The 20,865-nt window shown below is 33.3% G+C and overlaps 1 protein-coding gene across 5 annotated transcripts in view; it reads left to right on the plus strand.

Annotated features, from left to right (window-relative positions):
* Positions 1-20,865, plus strand: part of ROCK1 (Rho associated coiled-coil containing protein kinase 1) — a 149,219-nt gene that overhangs the window by 83,987 nt on the left and 44,367 nt on the right. For all 5 annotated transcript variants that reach the window (XR_013995286.1, XR_013995287.1, XM_081078778.1 and 2 more), the window contains 7 exons: positions 2,175-2,334; positions 6,581-6,641; positions 10,012-10,100; positions 12,227-12,275; positions 13,829-13,964; positions 15,298-15,389; positions 15,486-15,732. Coding sequence is in view for 3 of the 5 variants with exons in the window: in XM_081078778.1 (XP_080934904.1) it covers positions 2,175-2,334; positions 6,581-6,641; positions 10,012-10,100; positions 12,227-12,275; positions 13,829-13,964; positions 15,298-15,389; positions 15,486-15,732 (834 nt within the window). In the remaining 2 variants the exon portion in view is untranslated. The remainder of the gene's footprint in view (positions 1-2,174; positions 2,335-6,580; positions 6,642-10,011; positions 10,101-12,226; positions 12,276-13,828; positions 13,965-15,297; positions 15,390-15,485; positions 15,733-20,865) is intronic.

The following is a 20,865-nucleotide window of genomic DNA, read 5'->3' on the forward strand; positions in this document are numbered from 1 at the left end:
AAATGTTCTGTAAAATTCACCTGTGAAACCATCGGGTCCAGGGCTTTTGTTTGTTGGGAGCTTGTTGATTACTAATTCAATTTTATTGTTAGTATTCGGTCTGTTCAGATTTTCTGTTTCTTCTTGATTCAGCCTTAGAAGATTATATGCTTCTAGGAATTTCTCCATTTCTTCTAGATTGTCTCATTTGATGACATATAGTTGCTCATAATATTTTCTTAGAATTGTTTGTGTTTTTTTGGTGTCAGTTGTCACTTCTCTTTCATTTCTGATTTTATTTATTTGGGTCTTCTCTCTTCTTTTTTGAAGTATCTGGTTAGAAGTTTGTCAATTATTTTTCTCCAAAAAAACAGCCCTTAGTGTCATTGCTCTTTTGTATTATTTTTTTCAGTCTCTACTTCCTTTATTTCTGCTCTGATCTTTATTATTTCCTTCCTTTTGCTCACTTTGAGCTTTGTTTGCTGGTTCTTTGTCCAGTTCCCTTATCTGTAAAGACAGATTGTTGATTTGAGATTTTTCTTGTTTCTTCAAGTAGGCCTGTACTGCTGTGAATTTCCCTCTTAGGATTCCTTTTGCTGTGTCCCATAGATTTTGTGTTGTGTTTTCATTTTCATTTGTCTCAAGGTATCTTTTGATATTTTTCCTTGATCTCATTGTTGACCCCTTTATTATTTAGTAGTATGTTATTTAGTCTCCATGTGTTTGTGTGTTTTTCAGTTTTTATCTTGTAGTTGATTTCTAGTTTCATACCACTGTAGTCAGAGAAGACACTTGTTATGAATTCAGTCTTCTTAAATTTATTGAGACTTGTTTTGTGACCTAATATGTGGGCAAAGACCATAATTGACTGACATACTTCACTAGGAAGAAGAGATGACTTTTTTCTTACTCATTTTACAAATTAGGCAATTACTATTACTACGGAACTATAATTGTCTAGTCAGGCAGTTTTCTTGACCATTAAGTAAGAAAAGGCCTTTTCTCATTCATTGTTAGTATTACAGTGTCTTTGGTTTAAATGTATTGTTTCATTCCCAAATTCATCAAATAGTTCACTGTATCTGAGATGCACATCAGTATTTCTTACCTGGAATACCCAGATGATGCAATAAAAAAATTGCTTTATGTAAAAGATTAAGACCATAATTCTGGTTCAGTTATTTTTGTTTTGTTTGCTTCATATTTATCTTTTTCTCTAAAGAAACATGAAATGATTGTATCTAAAATAATTATTCAATATTTTACTGATAATATTAAAGTGATCTTTGTTATATTCCATGTATTTTTGTAACTTAAAAAAACATTTTTCCTAAAATTTAGTTCTGGATGTACTCTCTATAGCAAGCCCCAAAGAAGATATTAGTATTAGTTTCATATGGTAGTTTCTCTTATGTTACGAAGATTTAAGCATTGCCATGTATGGTTTTATATTATTAAATATATATGAGCTTTGTTCCCCTACCAAATTTATATCTTTTCAAGATTCTGTGTCCATGTTTTGTATCCTTGCTTTTTTTCCTTATGGCCATTTTATAAATACCTCACTGAGTTATTCCTTAATCACTTTTTTCAGGGAAGATAGCCAGTCTAAAAATATAATTCAAAATAATTTGCTCCTTGTAACTTAATCTTATAGAGATACTGAGTTTGCGGGCAGGGATTATGTAGATTTTAGACAAGTAAAGGTATTTCAGTACCAAATTATTATATCCAGGGCTACTAAGAAGTAACCTAGATTTCTAGTTTGCTATAAGAGCATATTGAACAAACAAAATACTATGTTTGAATCTAAAGAACTTTGAGTACAATTTGTTATGGTATAGTTTATGGAAAGTCTTTTCTGTGGTTCTAAGTGCTTTTGAATATTTTATACTATGGTGTATTCTAAAACAAACCTTAACAATACTTGTAATATTTAGATTAACTTGAGGTATAGATGATACTTACAGGTACTTTTGAAGATAATTGTTTCATAAAACTATATGTGATGAATATCAATTGATTAATAATCTTAATAAAGCTTACTATAATAGGATTCATTCAACCCATTTGAAATTTGTAGTTCATAAGTTTTGTGTATGTAAGAAACTATTTGTAGTTGGTATGGAATCTTTGCTTCACTTTATTTTTATATCAAATTTGAAGTGAACTTCTGATTTTGTTTTTATTTTTAGCTGTCGCACCAGTTGTACCTGATTTAAGTAGTGACATTGATACAAGTAATTTTGATGACTTGGAGGAAGATAAAGGAGATGAAGAAACATTCCCCATACCTAAAGCTTTCGTTGGCAATCAACTACCTTTTGTAGGATTTACATATTATAGCAATCGTAGGTAAGTATACCAATCGGAGCTAAACATTGATTTTTAAGGATAAGTACTAATTTCCTTAGGCATATCTAAAAATCATTTTAAGAACATTTAAAGTATCTTAATATGCCATTTTTCAGGAACACATGATATTGCTAGTATTTGCTATTTATTTTTTTTCAGACTCATCCATGTTCTGGATACTGTTTTTCAGAAATTCTTTGCTAAATGATACACCGTATCATCAAGTTATAAAAATTAATAGATTAAAAGATTCTGCTAACCTGATATTTTTGGTTAATTTTGTTATGCAAAGAGTTCTCGTTTTTTAATACATTTTGGAACAATGAATAATTTTCTAGTATAATCATCACTATCTTGATGTTCACAAAGGCCTATAATTTTCAGGTCTTCAAAAATCGATTCCTTCCAAAAGTACTAAATGAATTCACTGTGTCGTGTAGCATGTGAGACCTTGTGACCATAGGCAAATAACTTTAACCGTTTATGCCTCTATTGCCTTAAAAATAGGGATGAGGATGATGATAATATTTTTCTCATAGTGTTGTTGTAAGGATTTAGCAAATCACAAGAGTAAAACAGAACAATGCTTTGCATGGAGTAAGCACTCAATTAATGTTAATTTATTAGTATGAGCTAATGTTAGCTTTAGTTATTTCAAGTAGACTTGAGATATAAGTTAAATATTTAACATTATTTCACTTTGCTGAGCATTCATTTATTCATTCATTCAACAAACACGTTTGGCAACTTACTCTTGTCAGGTTCATACTAAGCACCACAGTACAGAGAGAGGATGAAGAAGATATAGTACCTTCTTTTAAGATGCTCATATCCTAGTGAGGATATGGATAAATTGTACAATATAGGTTGATAAGTGCTGCACAATAGAAATCTAAACCAAGTGCTGCACCAGCATACAGTAAATCATATGGCAACATTTACTAGATAGATGTATCAACTCTATTATTAAATTTATTTTATGTGCTTCTGATCAAATTATAGTCCATTAGAATGTTACTACATATTGAATTGCTTGGGGTAATTATTAAATTTGAGGTTATTATAAACTAACCTTATTTTAAAGTGAGGATCATTTTAGTCAAAACTTTTTTATAAGAGCTGATTCAGCTCAAGTTTAGAAAACAAGAAGGCAATTTAGTCCTGGCTTATGAAATTTTTCTAATAACTTAACTGTAAGACAATACTGAATAATTTTTGTTGTATCACCAACCAGGTACTGGTAGGTAGTATTTGAGTTTTGACCCTTAGAAAAGTCCAATATTTTAATCCTTTTTCTCTTCCTAACATTTCATGAGTATAATATTACAGCTATTTTATATTGACATACATACACAGTTAAGCTTCAAAGTAGTTTTTGCTGAAGCATCCTTTTATTGTTTTGTATTTTTATCAGTTATTCTTGGGTTGGTTTCTGAAACACTCTGGATTTTGAGTTAATTACTTTACTTAGGTTTATGCAAAGGTCATTTTCAATTAAACATTACATTGTCATGCATTTGATTATGTTGTCTGGTTTTTCCTTGTATTCATATGTTGTATGTGTATCCCAAACTAACTTATTAGTTTCTTAAAAGTAAAAATTGTACTCTGTTCTTAAGTACCACCACCTTATTGAGTAATACGAGCTGTGATCAAAAAGTACGGTGAATGCTGCTGCCACATGCCATCCAACAGAAAGGCAGGGATCTTCAATATGGAAGGCAGCACGTCGAACCTTAGTAACAGTGTGTGACAAGTTTCAACTTGTTTGGTGCAGTTAGTCGGATGTGAGCTACGATTGAGAAAAGGTGTGTTTTAAAGTATGCCATAAATCATCCTCCATCATGATAGTGCTCTGTTTTACACATCACTTCTGGTATACGGCAATTTCTGTCATATAAAAACATTATGGTGTGGGTTTGTCCACCTTATTCACTCGATCTGGCATCATGTGACTTCCCCAAAGTCAAAATGGTTCAGGACATCGAGGCAGCCACAACAGCGCAACTAAAGACACTCATGAAAGAGGGCTTCCAGAACTGCTTCAGAAAGTGGCAAGAACAATGGGATAAGTGTGTTCGAAGTGAGGGGGAGTGTTTTGAGAGGGATTAATGGCAATGTGTCTTTTACTGTAATACATTTTTTTAATTTAGACATTTACCGTATTTTTTGATCACATCTCGTATAGTGTTTAGTAATTGCTTATTACATGAATGGTCAAAGATACAGTTATGCTTAATAAAAATAAGAGATCAGCAAAATATTAATTAGCCTTATTGTAATGAGTAGGTATAATTTTGAATTACTGGCATAAAATAGAAAACTTCAGAAATTCTTCTGAAATTCAGACATACTTTCAATTTCCAAGGGCAGAGATTTTTATTGCTAAAGTACAGCTGAATTAAAAGTGATTTTAGGGCTGGCCTGGTGGCTCAGACAGTCGGAGCTCCATGCTCCTAACGCTGAAGGCTGCCGGTTTGATTCCACATGGGCCAGATGGCTCGGTTGGAGTGCAGACTCTCAACAAGGTTGCCGGTTCTACTCCTCGACTCCCGCAAGGGATGGTGAGTTGCGCCCCCTGCAACTAAGATTGAACATGGCACCTTGAGCTGAGTTGCCACTGAGTTTCCAGATGACTCAGTTGGTTGGAGCGTGTCCTCTCAACCACAAGGTTGCTGGTTGTCTCCTGCAAGGGATGGTGGGCTGCATCCCCTGCAACTAACAACGGCAACTGGAGCTGAGTAGCTCCCTCCACAACTAAGATTGAAAGGACAACAACTTGACTTGGAAAAAGTCCTGGAAGTACACACTTCCCCAAAAAGTCCTGGATGTACACACTTCCCCGTCCCTCAAAAAAAAGTGATTTTAAAAACTGCCTTAAACTTTAGCTATGTTCCTTATAGTCTAACTCCTCTTTCATGAAAGTTCCCTAAATTTACACTTTCTATATAAAAACAATATAATATGCAAAAGAACCTTGAAAGAAAATAAAACAAGAAGTATAAGAATGAATGAATTTGTACAGGTAGTGTTCTTACATTTGCAGTGCTGCATTCAGAGAAACTAACTGCAGGAGGCTAAATATCAACTTCAGTTATACAGCATATTAAATTTAGAAAATATCTTAGAGATCAAATAGTGTGGTCTATCTAATTCAGATTCTACTGGCAGTGTTGTATATTTTATTTACATAATGCAGAATCTCACACTGAATTTCTGAGATACTTAATAGTCAATGGAATTAAATTGTACTACATACAGAATGTGTCATTTGTTACATGGGACCTATTCTGTGCAAATCTGCTTTGTAGCACATGTTGTTGTCTCCTGATTATTTTTTCAAGGAATCATAGGAAGGAACATTTTCCTGCTGTTTCTTTTAGAGCACTGTTATATATGTTTAAGGACATAGTTAAAGGACACTTCTATTTTTCACTATTAATTAATATGTAGTACATTAACAACTGTCCCATAATAGCTATAAAGTATACTGTTACTATTTATTTTTTTTTTTAAGATTTTATTGGGAAGGGAAACAACTTTATTGGGGGACAGTGTGTACTTCCAGGCCTTTTTTCCAAGTCAAGTTGTCCTTTCAATCTTAGTTGTGGAGGGTGCTGTTCAGCTTCAAGTTGTTGTCCTTTCAGTCTTAGTTGTGGAGGACGCAGCTCAGCTCCAGGTCCAGTTGCCGTTTCTAGTTTCAGGGGGCGCAGCCCACCATCTCTTGCGGGAGTCGAACCGGCAACCTTGTGGTTAAGAGGATGCGCTCCAACCAACTGAGCTATCTGGGAGCTCAGCGGCAGCTCAGCGGCAGCTCAGCTCAAGGTGCCAGTGTTCAATCTTAGTTGCAGGGGGCGGAGCCCACCATCCCTTGCGGGAGTCGAGGAATTGAACTGGCAATCTTGTAGTTGAGAACCCACTGGCCCATGTGGGAATCGAACCGGCAGCCTTCGGGGTTAGGAGCATGGAGCTCTAACCACCTGAGCCACCGGGCCGGCCCACTATTTGGTATTTTTTTGAGAGCTGTACTGGTTAACTAAGGCAGTGACTGGTGGCAATAGTAGAAGTATTAATAATAGTAGTGGTTGCATAGTAGAGGAAGTAGCAGGGGCAGTGGCAGCAGCAGCAGTAGTACCTTACCTGTACTCAAGTTTTAAAAAGCAGAGCAACTACAATACTGAACAAAAAACAAACATAGTATTTGTTATTGGTTTTGTTTACTTTTAAAATCTTTTTTTCTTCCCAGATACGTATCTTCAGCAAATCCTAATGATAACAGAACAAGCTCCAATGCAGATAAAAGCTTGGTAGGCATTTTCTTATTATTTTTTAAAAAGTCTTGTGGATAATGTATTTTGTGTGCATGATATTAAGTAAGCATGCATGCATTGCTCCTGAATAGGTCGTTAGTGAACTTAAATTTTCATAGCAGTTTTTACCTTCTGTCGTCTCCAGTTTGATTTCTTGCCTAAATATCAAATGGGATATTATATGTGGAGGCAGTTAGTAAACCATAAATTGCCACACAGATGGATAGTGGTGGTTTTTCTAATCCTTAAAATTAGGAATTTATGATAAATCAATGTATCCGTAAGGGTCTTGACAGGAAAACAGATGGCACATTTGAAAGATTTAAATGAAGAGAGTTTTTTGTGTGTGATAAGATATACATAACACAAAATTTACCATTTTTAATCAAACAGTTCAGTGACATTAAGTATATTCACATTGTTGTGCAACCATCACCATACATTTCCACAACCATTTCTTCATCCCAAACTAAAACTCTATACACATTAAACTCCCTATCCACTCTCTGCTCCAGCCACTAGTAACCACTATTCTTTCTGTCTCTGAATTTGACTATTTAGGTACTACATATAAGTAGAATCATACAATATTTGACTTTCTGTGATTGGTTAATTTCACTTAGCATAATGTCCTTAAGAGTCATCCATGTTGTAGCATGTGTCAGAATTGTATTCCTTTTTAAAGCTGAAAATATTCTGTTGTATGTATGTACCACATTTCATTTATTCATTTATTAAATGATGAGAGTTTAATGAATGGAAGAGTGGTATGAGCAGGGTCACGGGGAGCAATAAATAAAGGGTACTAAAGCACCCATTGATTAACAACAGTGGGAAGCCATTGCCTGCCTGAAGGGACAGGAGAGACAAGTCTTATTATCACAGTTCTAAGAAAGCCTAGAATCATAAAAGAAGCACAGAACATAGAACACTGCCAGAACCACAGTAATACAAGAAGAGTGTGGGGAGAGTGAATAGTATTTCATTTCTCCCATCTTCTGATTTTCTGCTGGTGTTCCCTGTAGGCTGAAAACAACCTTAAAATTAAAGGGCAATAGAGCCCAGGTAATGTAGTCTGTAGATTTCAAGGCAAAGAAGGACAGAGGGTGGATCTTCAAGGCTAGAAGAAAAAAGGTTCAAATGAAGAATGACTGTATTGGTTTATCTGCTGAAAATTACTGGAAGTAAATATTAGAGACATTAGTCCTTTCTGTTGTTCATATAGCTCAGGTTCATGAGACAGGTGACAGAGGTTAAAGCAAAAAATATTGCTTACATTTGAGAAGGTCCTTTTGGGTTAACTAGACTTTTCTTATAAGTATCAGAAATAATTATCTGGCTATTCTTAGAGCACTTCTTTGAATTTTATGTGTCCTAGAGCCTACTTAATTTTAACTGAGGAAAGGAGTAGGTAGCAGTCATTTTTAGAAGCTGATATAATTCTCTTTCTCCTTGATGTATTTATTTACTCTTAAATATCAGGGAACATGTAATGGGAAGGGAAAGTGAGAAAAAGGGAAATGAACTATATGAGTACATGTTATTTGTTTTAACCATCTTTCCCTCTTAAATTCTCATTCCAGTAGAGAGCTATTTGCCACATTATATAGCTAACAAGGGCTCAGAAATCTTTAAAATTTAAGCACCTTTAACCTAGGGAAGGTAACAATAAGGAGCTTCTGTAACCCAGTTCTCAACTGTATTGCTTATCTGTAGGATTAGTGGTACACTAGGACTTCACAAAATAGTCAATGGAATCATGTTTTTTGGAGGCTCGTCTTTTTCAGTGATGATTGCCATAAGTTTCTTTCAGTGGCTGCTATCATGTATCTTTTGCTCTGGTAGAATCACAGGGGAAGAAGAAAACATTGGCATGCTTTCTATTTTTATTAACGTAGAACGAAGTACAAAAGTCAACTAATTTAATTTCAGCTCTTCCTTGAAAGCCTTCTAGCAGAGATGCTAATGTACTTTACAATTGTGAAATACAATGAATAATTTTCATTCCATATCTTACTACTTTATTTATTTATTTATTTATTTATTTATTTATTGCTGCTTTTGACACTGACTAATCCCTCTTCCATGGAACTTCAAGGTTTTATAACTTTATTGCTACCATTCTTTCATTTTTTTCCTCCTGCCTCTTTGCAGGATCTCCTCCCTCCCTGCATCCCCTTTTCTTCCTCCCTCTCCCCTCCTTGAATTATTAAATGTTTCTCAAGGTGGTTTTGATCTTGGCTCTATTAATTTTCTGTAGGTAATTTCATGTGTGTCCAGCATGTTCCTCTGAGCTCCAGACCAGAATCTCTCTTCTGTCTCTGACTGTACTTCTCTTCCTGCATCTTTCAGGCACTTCAACTTAGGCTAGAGCTAGACTCACAGTTCTTCTCTCTCCATCTCTTCCCAAGCACTTCTTGTTTGTGTTACTTATCTTATGTAATGGTACTCTCTCTGTTCTTATTTCTAACCAGTTGTTAGGTTATAAATTCTGACTTCTAATCGATAATTATCCATTTCTTCCTCTTCATTGATAGAGCCTCTGCCTCATATCAGACCTATATACTCTTTTGCCTGAACTGTCTCAGTAGCCTGTTAACTGGTTAACTGGTAGAATTTCTCTACCCTCCAAATCTATTCACCTTATTATTACTGAAGTGATGTTTCTGAGATACAGTACTGTGTCATTTCCCTTTTTAAAATGCTTATACGGTCAAAGCCCCCAACTCCTAGTATTTTTGCATACAAGGATCATGGACCTTCTCACCTTTTCAGATTTTATGTGGCTTTTCTCCCTGTTACATGCTCTGTCTATACCTAATTTCTTTCCATTTCCCAAATACATCATATTTTCTTCTGCCTCTCTACTATTGGAAGGCTAAAATGCCTTACTTACACCACATTCTCTGTTTGGTAAATCTCTCTTATCTTGTAGGTCTCATCTCAAACATTACATCTTCCTGGGAGAATTAGATGTGGTTTCTTCTCTCCTTCATAACTTTTTGTATATAATTTTGTTATCACCATATTGTATTATAATATTTATACGCCTTTGGGTTATTATAGGTTCTTTTCACCCTTCTATACCCTTATGCCCCACTATTTAACTATTAGTTTCATGAGAATAGGGACCAAATCTTTAATTTTTGTATTATTAATGCCTACCACCGCAGTGCCTGACATGTGTAGGTGTTGGAAAAAATGCTTGTTAAATTAATAATAAAAATTTCAGATAGAAAGGAAAAGGATAAGATTGAACCAAATAATTTCCTCCTGAACAGGTATTAAATGGTAACATAAACTTGCTATTTTTAAATTCTTTATGAATATTCTTAGTAGAATGAGTTTTGTTTGTTTTCAATTAAAGCAGGAAAGTTTGCAAAAAACAATTTATAAGCTGGAAGAACAGCTGCATAATGAAATACAGTTAAAAGACGAAATGGAGCAGAAGTGCAGGTGAGAATATACTTGTATGTTTTTTACATTAAAAATTGTGTAGCAAAGTTTATTTTAAAGCTTACACCCTATAAACACTTGAAAGTAGACATAAGAAAAGTGGGGGTATAAAGGTTGCTACTGATACACAGTCAGTGAAGAATGTCTAGGCTAGAATTGGAAAGTAATATTTATCTTGGCGTTAGTTGTAACTGTGTTTTCCTCAGAATATTTGAAGTACGTTTGCTCCCCCACAGCCTTTATTTAAAAATTGTAGTATTGATTTACTTAGTGCCTGATTTATTGCTTTTCTCCTATTTTAATTAGCTAGCTAAAAGAGCAAATTAATTTACATTAAATAAGAGGCTTTCTAAAATTAGAAAGATGTTTTCTAAAATTAGAAGATTAAAATTCACTAAACTTTTGATACAGACATTCTAATTTCCACTATGATTCTTTGGAGCAGTAACTCAGAATTTTTTTCCTATTAGTCTAAATCTAATAACAGTCTGTATATTTATGAAAATATAGGAAGATTATTTTAAATAATCTGGCATAAAAGTGCAAGTTTTACTTATTAATTACAAACAATAACTTTTTATAATTATATTTTTAGTAGATAGTATTGAATAAATGAAATAAAATACAGAGGTAAGTTGGAGATTAAATATGGTACAAATGGAATTGAGAAAACTGGCAATTTTGTGACTGGGGGTGAGAGGAAACAAGTGAAATTCTCACTGCATACCTTTCCTGATAGGTTAAATGGTTATGTATGTGATACAAACATTTTTTATAAAAGCAATTGAATGTAAGTAAATAATCAACTGATGTCAGGATTTGGAAGGGATTTCTAAGTATAAAATATAGAAATAAGGGGAGGAAATGGATAGATATTATTACATAAATGTTGGGAATTTCTTACATCCAAAAAAATATCATCAAAATTAGAAGGCAAATGACAAATTGCTAGTGGTAGTGGTGATGGAGATCAACTTCAGGAAGAAATGAGTGGCCAATAATCATATGAAAATGTAATATGAGGCTGCAAAGGTCAACAGAGTCTAGATCTTGGAACACTGTTTTTTGACAAGCTAAAAAATTTGTAATTTTTATCCTAAGTATGATGGAAAAACATTAAATTATTAAACTAAAAAGTGAAAAAAACTTTTAAAAGATAAAAAAACTAATCAGATTTGCTTTTTAAAAAGAACTGGTTAGTTGGCAGCACTTGACATTTATTCAACTAAATGGAAATGAGGAAGATGAATCAAGGATGATTCCCAAATGGTGTCCTTTACTTAGGGACACTTAGAGGAGAAGCAGATTAGTGGGTGGAAGTGTGAAGCAGAGGGAATAAGTTTAGTTTTGTGCATGTTAAATGAGGTATTTGATGAGACATCCATGTAAAAGGTTGCATATACATATTTGAAACTCAGAATTATGTTTCGAGCCCAAGAAAATAAATTGTGTTAAATATCTCAAATTTTTACCCAAGTTGCAAGTAGGTATATTTACTGATTTATATATGCCTTCTTTTCCTTTATTTATCTAATCTTGTATTAAAGGTTAGATGGCTAATTTTTATTTGGTAGCAAGTATTGCATAAGTTCAGGGATCCTTAACCTGGAATCCATAGGCCTCTCCTGCAAAGGGTCCATGAATGAAATTCAAGGTCTTTAAACTTGGATGACCAAAAGTGAATATTGTCTCCAACTTATAACTAAAATTCAGCATTCCCTTTAATTATGAACATAGGCAATAATTCACAATTATTCGCATAGCTGTGACTGTTTTAATACCAATAGAAATTATGTTTTTTCTTATATATAGTTGTTAGTTATTTCTAAATACCATTTATGATCACTACTACTTTGAAATTATTGCCACTAGATGTTACGATATAATATATTAACCAAGAAGTACACATACTACTGAATCATACATTTTTTCAAGTTTATGACTATTTCAGTATAATTTTGGTTTCTTTTAATCCTATGTATTTTATTTTATGCTTCTAAAAATATTCTGTAAAAAGGCCGTAGGCTTCACCAGATTGCCAAGGAGATCCGCAGCACAACAAAAGTTAAGAAATCTTAGTTAAATAAAAAATTTATATCTAATCTATATTGCTTTTGTTTTTACAGAACTTCAAACATAAAACTAGACAAGATAATGAAAGAATTGGACGAAGAGGTACTTTCTGTTTCCTAATCAGAAGTGTTTCTTTTTTGAGAGTTTTCCCCCTTTTTCATATTACTTTGTTTTTGGAGAAAATTACATTTGAACTTTATAATACATTTTACATGTAGTAAATTTACATATAGTAAATTACATTTGAACTTTATTGATTGAAATTTGAAATATGAAGAATTATGATGAAAGCCACACATTGGAACTGCAGGTTGAAGTAATGCAGATTAGATTATACTTTAGTTTCTTTTGTATATATTTCTTTTAGAACAATATTAAAATTTTAGTACAAAAATTTTATTTCAGTGGTTCTTAATAGTTGGAAAGTGAGAAAAGAGCAAGAAAACTAAGATGAAAAATTGCAGCTTGTAGCAGGAAGAGACAAATTGGAAAAAGCAAATAATACAATTTAAAAGGGACTGACATTAATACAATTTCATGTGATCAAATGGGAAATATATCAATTTTAAAATCACTCATATTTTCCATGGTCATCTAGCACGAAGTTTTTATTGTCAGGGAAACACAGCATAAACATGTCATTATACAGATGTCTGTTGGCAAATACTAAGTCGTTTTCATTCCTTTTGGTCAACTTATAACTGTCTTTCTATTGTGTGTATGAAGTCCCCTGAAAAAAAACATATCCCCTCTATAGTCTTCCTCTCAGTGATGATTTCCTTTGTCCTTTTTAGATTTAATCTTTTTGATGGTTTTTGTGCTGTCTTAATTTTCTCTTCTCTAAGGAATAGTATCTGTCAGTGGTCTATTTTTTTGTTTGGTTTCTTCCCCCACCCACCTCCCCGCAACCCCGCATTTGTAACTTTAGATATATATAGATAGATATATTTGTAACTGTAGATAACTTTAGATATATATATATATATAGATAGATATATTTTTAACTATATATATATATATATATATATATATAGTCATCTGAGAAGATTTAGATAATATTTTACCAACTTGCCATTGTCAGTGTGTACTTAGCTTAGTACTATTTATTTGACTGTAAGTATTTAAGAAATCCTTTTCACATATTCTCCACTTTTTATTTCATTTCTAAAACCCAGATAAAATTCACATGTTCTAGGTTCAAGTTATTTAGCTTTCCACATTCAAAATAGAAAAGTAGATCTTAATTATAACGTTAAAATACGGTAGTGCCCGTGGGGCTATGTTCTAAGACCCTGAGTGGGTGCCTGAAACTGCAGATAACATCGTATCCTATGTATATGTTTTTTCCTTTATATTGTTGCTAATATAATGCATTATGGTCATCTTAAACTAATAAATGACTTTTGATCTATGGGTTACTTTTATATTTATGGATTCAAAAATCACTAAAAATTTTGCCTACCTAGTTCGAATAGGGAACTCTCACTGTCTTATAGGGCAAGTTAATTATGTTATTAAAAAGTTGTCATTAGAAGATATTATCTGATTTTAAAACAAAAAATCCATCTTAAGTCTTTGTGTGTGTGTTTTTAAGAAGTGTATTCTCACACACAAATGAGTGTTAATTGCAATACTAACTTTTGTCATAATTTCAGGGGAATCAGAGAAGAAATCTAGAATCTACAGTGTCTCAGATTGAGAAAGAGAAAATGTTGCTACAGCATAGAATTAATGAGTACCAAAGAAAAGCAGAACAGGAAAATGAGAAGAGGAGAAATGTAGAAAATGAAGGTAAATTGTTACTTCTTTTTTAAAAACACTGGAATTTCTGTCTTATACTATCCTTGAGGTCTTTGTCATGAGGTTATCTTAAATTTAGTGCCCATGATAAATTTTTGAAACCATAATCCTAAGACATCCCATGTCCCAAGATAAACTTAAAACATACTAAGTTCAGTAGTAATGTTTTAGCTAGAGTAGTGATTTTTATCCTGTATCTATATTGGAGTCTCCTGGAAAACTTTGAAGAACACTGAGCTTAAACTCTAGAGATTCTAATTTAATTGATGTAGACGTGTGGCCTGAGCATTGGTATTTTTAATAAGCTTTCTAGCACTTCTAACAAGCAGCTGCATTAGAGAACTACTAAACTAGAATTTCATGTGTTTTAATGTTCGTGTTATAAATGCATTTAAAATAGCTTTCTACAACCTTTGATCCAGTGATGATTTCACTTCTGGGAATTTCTTTTTTTTTTTTTTTTTTTTGGAATTTCTTTTACATATACATTTGTGGCACATGCAGACTGATGTATAAACAAGGATATTCATTGTAGCATTTTTTAAAATGGCAAATATTATAAACAATGTAAATATAATCAATGATATAATAAATTTTGGTATACCTGTATGGTAGAATACTATGCATCTTAGAATAAAGTATCTCCTGATAGATGTTATAAAAGGATCTGTAAGATGTATCTTTAAGTGGAAAAAAGTACAGATTGTTTAAAACAAGAGTGCTTGTCAATATAGCTTAAATACAGATATGCATGTGAAAATACACATAGGTGTTATGTGTGTTTTTATATATTAGGGTACTGATACATAGACTATGTTAGGAAGGATATGTAAGAAATTAGTAATAGTTGTGGCTGGGGAGGAGAGTCAAGGGACTGGGAGGCAATGTGAACACGTGAAGACTCATTCTGCACTGTATTCCATTTGGTGCCTTTTGAATTTTGAACCATTTTAAAAATACTGAACTCTATTCAAAGATTTGTACTACTCAAAAATAAACAATATTAACACTAGCTTTATGACATCTCACTAATAGATTGACCTTATTAAAGGAATAAAAGAATTTGAAACATTATGACAGGAACAAATCTATTTTTGCATTCTATATTATAAAATGATGCTCTACTTTTTGATGAATTTAAAATATAAGTACTTCCAAAAAAAAAAAAAATGTATGTACTTCCAAGACGGAATTTTGCTTTTGCAATGGACCTACTGTAGCTGACTATTATGGCCTAAGACTAAATTTCATTTTTTAAAATAGATTTATATGTTTCCTCCATGAAAACTTTGTAATTTCTATGTCTTAATCCTTTACTTTCTAGTTTCTACATTAAAGGATCAGTTGGAAGACCTAAAGAAAGTAAGTCAGAATTCACAGCTTGCTAATGAGAAGCTGGCACAATTACAAAAGCAGGTAAGTTTTTGGAATGCTTTTTTAAAAAAATTATAATCAATAAGTTAGATTGTATTTTGGTTAAAAACCTATTTTCTTGTTCTCTTTTTTAATTAGCTAGAAGAAGCCAATGACTTACTAAGGACAGAATCAGACACAGCTGTAAGATTAAGGAAGAGCCACACAGAGATGAGCAAGTCGATTAGTCAGCTAGAGTCCCTGAACAGAGAATTACAAGAGAGAAATAGAGTTCTAGAGAGTTCTAAGACACAAACAGACAAGGAGTATTACCAGCTGCAAGCTGCTTTCGAAGCTGAACGAAGAGACAGAGGTCATGATTCTGAGATGATTGGAGACCTTCAAGGTAATATTTTTTCTTACTATAGTAAAATATAGTGTAGTAAACATAAAATTTACCATGTTAGCCATTTTTAAGTGTACAATTCAGTGGCATAAAGTACTTTCAGATTATTGTGCAACCACTCCTACTATCCATCTCCAGAACTTATTTTCATCCCAAACAAAAACTACATCCATTAAACAGCAGCTCCCCATTACTCACATTTCCCAGCCCCTGGTAACTACAGCCTACTTCATGTCCCTATGAATTTGACTATCTCATAAAAGTGAAATCAGACAATATTTGTCCTTTTGTATCTTACTCCACTTTGCATAATGTCTTAAAAGTTCATCCATATTGTAGCACGTATCAGAATTTCCTTCCTTTTTAAGGCTGAATATATTCCATTGTATTTTTATAATATATTTTGTTTATCAATAGAAGGTAATTATTTTGGTTTTATTTTAAATTGAGGTTAAAAGCATAAAATTTACCATCGTAATCATTTTTAAGTATAAGGTAATGTATTTTTGATCATATTGCCTTCGTAAAGAAAATGTCCTTGGTGAAACCAGAAATGGTTAGCATTTGTCCTCTTTCAGGATAATACCTACATTTGTATCACATTGTAATTTCTTTATTCTCACAGGCACCTCTATGAAGTAGGTAATGTGGCTACATCCCAATTTTACAACCAGATTACTAAAAACTTAATTTTAAAAGGTGCCGAATTCACAAAAGTCTTACTCAAAATGGGACTATTCCAAGCAGAGAGGATTATCAGTATGAAAACCTGGGAATTCCTCATGCATTGTTGGTAGAAATAGAAACTCAGTTGCAGAAATAGAATCTTATTATAAAGAATTAGGTACTTGAGAGGTTAAGACTAGAGATAATGGCAGTCTCTGTGAGTCTAAAATAAAAAAATTGAGTATAACTATCAGTGAATAAAGGAACAATTTTTATAATGGTAATAAAATTCAATTTGTTTTCAAATAGATGCCTAGTTCTACCCACTTCTCATACAGTTTTCTTTTTGCTATTCTTATTAGCAATAGCATCTATACTACCTAATCAAACAGATATGCATGGAAGTTGCCAGATCTCTCAGGGAAAAATTGGGGGTGGGGTAGTCCATTTTAACCATAGTCACAGGATGGGAACATAGTTTGGGGTCTCATGGGGCTTGATGATTAGCTATAATTCTGTGGAGAGAGGTCAGGGTCAGTTTTTGTACTGTGGAAACGGAAATTAAGATCTCCCATTGGTTCTTAGCTGAGGAGTAGTTGTGCAATCTTATTTCTCAGGGACTAGGCTTAAAATAGATCTAAATGTAATCAAGAAAGTAACCTCATTATGTATATTAGAAAAGCTTCATATTTGGCTTCCTTAAATTGCTTTTCTAGGCCTTTTAAAATACAGGTTATGGACTATGTGAGAGTCACTTCATCTTCCTTCTTTATAAACAACAAAAAAAGAGAGTAGAATAGGTGACCCCCTATAAGTCATACCAGTTCTAACATTCTTTTAAGTCTGTGATCTACAGGATATGACTGAGCTTTGAATCTATTTCATAGATGTTATTGATGTTAAGGAAAATTCATAGCATCATTTATTGTTAAAGTTTATCCTTTTTTCCTTTAAGGTTTAATTTTTTATTTAAATGTGAATCAAAGCTCACACATATTAAAAAATGCACACAATTTATATGAGCCTCGACATACATATAAAAATGCATTATGGTTTAAAAAAACACATACAAAATTTTTACATTAATCTTTTATGGTCCTTAAGAAATTTCATGTCCCTCAAGTATAAATTTCTCACAGTTTAGGACGCTGGACTCCTGGCAGAGTCAGGATTATTTCCTAGTTGAATGTCCTCCATGTATACTCGTGGGCAGAAGCTTCTTTGTATGGGAAATGACTTCCCAAATATAATTGGATTGTAAATAGTTTTGGCTTTGTGGGCCACATATGATTTCTGTTACATATTCTTTTTTACTTTTTACAACTCTTTAAAAATGGAAAAAAAAAACACAAAACGTTCTTCATGTCTGCAGAGAAATGGCTACACCGGAACCAGTGTATAGAAAAGGCTGCTATTATAGACAAAAAGTTGGCTTCCAAAAGTCCAGGCCATAGAGGCTTAAACAAAAGGGATGAACAGGAGCGGAGGGTTAGGTCATTTGGTTAGAGCGTGGTGCTCTTAACAGTAAGGTTGCTGGTTTGATCCCCGCATGAGCCATGTGAGCTGTGCCCTCCACAACTGGATTGAAACAACTACTTGACTTGGAGCTGATGGGTCCTAGAAAATCACTCTTAAATAAATAAAAGTTTTTTTAAAAAAAAGGAATGGACAGAGATCAAAATGTCATGGAGGAACAAAAATTTTAACTGAAATGATGAGTTCTTCGTCTAGTAAGTCTGTGATTCTTCAGATTGAAATGCAGGACAAATTTTTTTAATTAACCATTTTAAAAAGTCTTTTTAAAAATCTTTAGTTGGCTTTCTTTTAACTTTTTGTTTTGGAAAATTTCAGTCATATACTTTAGGAGAATAATATAATGACCCCCTAGGTACCCATTATCCAGCTTCAATAATCTTCATCTAGCAGCCAGTCTTGTTTCTTTTATACCCCTACCTTCCCTTCCCAATCCTGTCACACTGAATTATTTTGAAGACAATTGCATGCACCACATCGTTTAATTTGTAAATATTAGTATTTCAGTATCTCTTAAAGATAAAGATTTAAATAAAAAACACATATCCACAATATCATCATCAAACCTGGACAATTATTTAATATTGTAATATCTATAGTATTGTAACATCTAGTCAATGCTCATATTCTTCCGGTAGTCCCAAAATTTGTTGTTGTTGTTGCTGTCGTATTTCACTTGAATTAGGATCTAGTTAAGGTCCACACATTGCACTTCATCATATGTCCCTTGATTCTTGTTTTTTTCCTTGAGTTTTTTTTATTAATCTGCAGGTTTCCCCTCCCTTTTTTGTTCTTTATAGTTTGTTGTTGCTCTAGGTTGAAGGAAACAGGGATTTTTTTGTTCTATTGAATATCTCCCATTCTGAATTTTGCTGATTTCGTCTACTGGTGTCAATTAACACGTTGCTCTGTACCTGGTAGTACTTTAAATTGGTAATTGTGGGAAGCTTGATCTATTTCGTTTTAGGTAAGACTTTGGCAAGAATACTTTTAAGCCATATTATTTATGCACCAAGAGACACATAAAGTCTGGCTGTCTCTTTTTGTGATGTTACGAGCCATTGATGATCTTTGTCTAGATCCTTTGTTTTTTTAGAGTTTGCTCTGGTGATGATAATTCTTCATTCATTCATTAACTGGAATACAACTATAAAGATAAATGTTTTCTCACCAATTATATAGTTACCTTGATGTAACAGCTTTTAAAAAAATAAAAGTCAGGTTAAATACTTGATTCTTTTTTTTACTGTTTCTTAGAATAGTAAGTTATTTCCCCAGCGTCCTCCACAGGTAACCAATGATATTTTAAAATATATTTATGAACTTACAAATTTTAATATATTTAATGTTAGCTCACTGCAGTATTATTTATGCTCATTTATGGCTAGTGAGAATTTCTTCAAGTTCAGACACTGCTCTAGTAGTCGTGGATAGCATTTTTTTGGTATGCATAGTATATTTTCCGATCATTTTCTATCCCAGACCTGGAATCAACCATTTTCCAAGGAACTCTAGTTCTTTTTGTGGCATATGGCATTCAGAGACTAAATCTGGATGCTGTGGGTACTCAACTGCTTTTGGATTGGCAAATTTTGTGGAACTTTTTAATAGACAAAGGTAGGAAATATTAAATATTACAATTTTAATACAGTTTTTTCCTTGCTTAAAATGTGTGTGCATTTTTTGTTACCCTTTGTATAGGGGTGTGTGTGTGTGTGTGTGTGTGTGTGTGTGTGTGTGTTTAGTTATAGTTGACATTCAATATTATATTATTTTCAGGTATACAGTGCAGTGGTTAGGCTTTTACATAACCTATGAAGTGATTCCCCCGATAAGTTCAGTACCCATCTGGCACCCTACATAATCTTGACGACATTATTGATTATATTCTCCACACTGTATTTCACATCCCAGTGACTGTTTTGTGACTAGCAATTTATACTTTCTAATCCCTTCACCTTCTTGCTCATCCCTCAACCCCCTCCCATCTAGCAACCATCAGTTTGTTCTCTATGTCTGAGTCTCTTTCTGTTGTTTGCTCGTTTATTCTGTTCCTTAAATTCCACATATAAGTGAGCTCATTTGTTTTTTCCCCACACAGTCAAGCGGTCCATTAAATTAGGGATGGAAGGCAATTCCCCATAGTCCATAGTCATTCACCAGGGCTGTCCTGGCAAATATGGTATTTGTCTTTCTCTGTCTGACTTATTTCACTTAGCATAATATCCTCTAGGTCCATCCATGTTGTTGCAAATGGTAAGATTTCATCTTTTTTATGGCAGAGTAATACTCCATTATGTAAATGTACCATAATTTCTTTATCCAATCGTATACTGATGGGCATTTCAGTTGTTTCCATATCTTGGCTATTGTGAATAGCACTGCTGTAAACAAAGGGGTGCATATGTTTTTTCAAATTAGTGTTTAGGATTTCTTTGGATAAACACCGTTAGTAATAATTTTACAAATGGGACCTACAGCAAACTAAAAAGTTTTTTCACAGCAAAGGAAACCATCAACTAAACAAAAGACATCCTACTGAATGGGAAAAGATGTTTGCCAATGATACATCTTATAGGGGTTAATATCTAAAAGATAAAAAACTCGTACAGCTCAACACCAAAAGCAAACAATCCAGTTAAAAAATGGGCAGAGGACATGAATAGACATTTCTCCAAAGAGGACATACACATGGCCAATAGCCATATGAAAAGATGTTCAGCGTCACTAATCATCAGAGAAATGCAAATTAAAACCACCGTGAAATGCCACCTCACTTTTGTCAGAATGGCTATCATCAGTAAATCAACAAACAAGTATTGGCGAGGATGTGGAGAAAAGGGAATCCTCTTGCACTGTTGGTGGGATTGCACATTGGTGCAGCCACTATGGAAATTAGTATGGACATTTCTCAGAAAATTAAAAATAGAACTA

The sequence above is a fragment of the Rhinolophus hipposideros genome (genome assembly GCF_964194185.1).
Source record: "Rhinolophus hipposideros genome assembly, chromosome: 17".
Lineage (NCBI taxonomy): Eukaryota > Metazoa > Chordata > Mammalia > Chiroptera > Rhinolophidae > Rhinolophus > Rhinolophus hipposideros.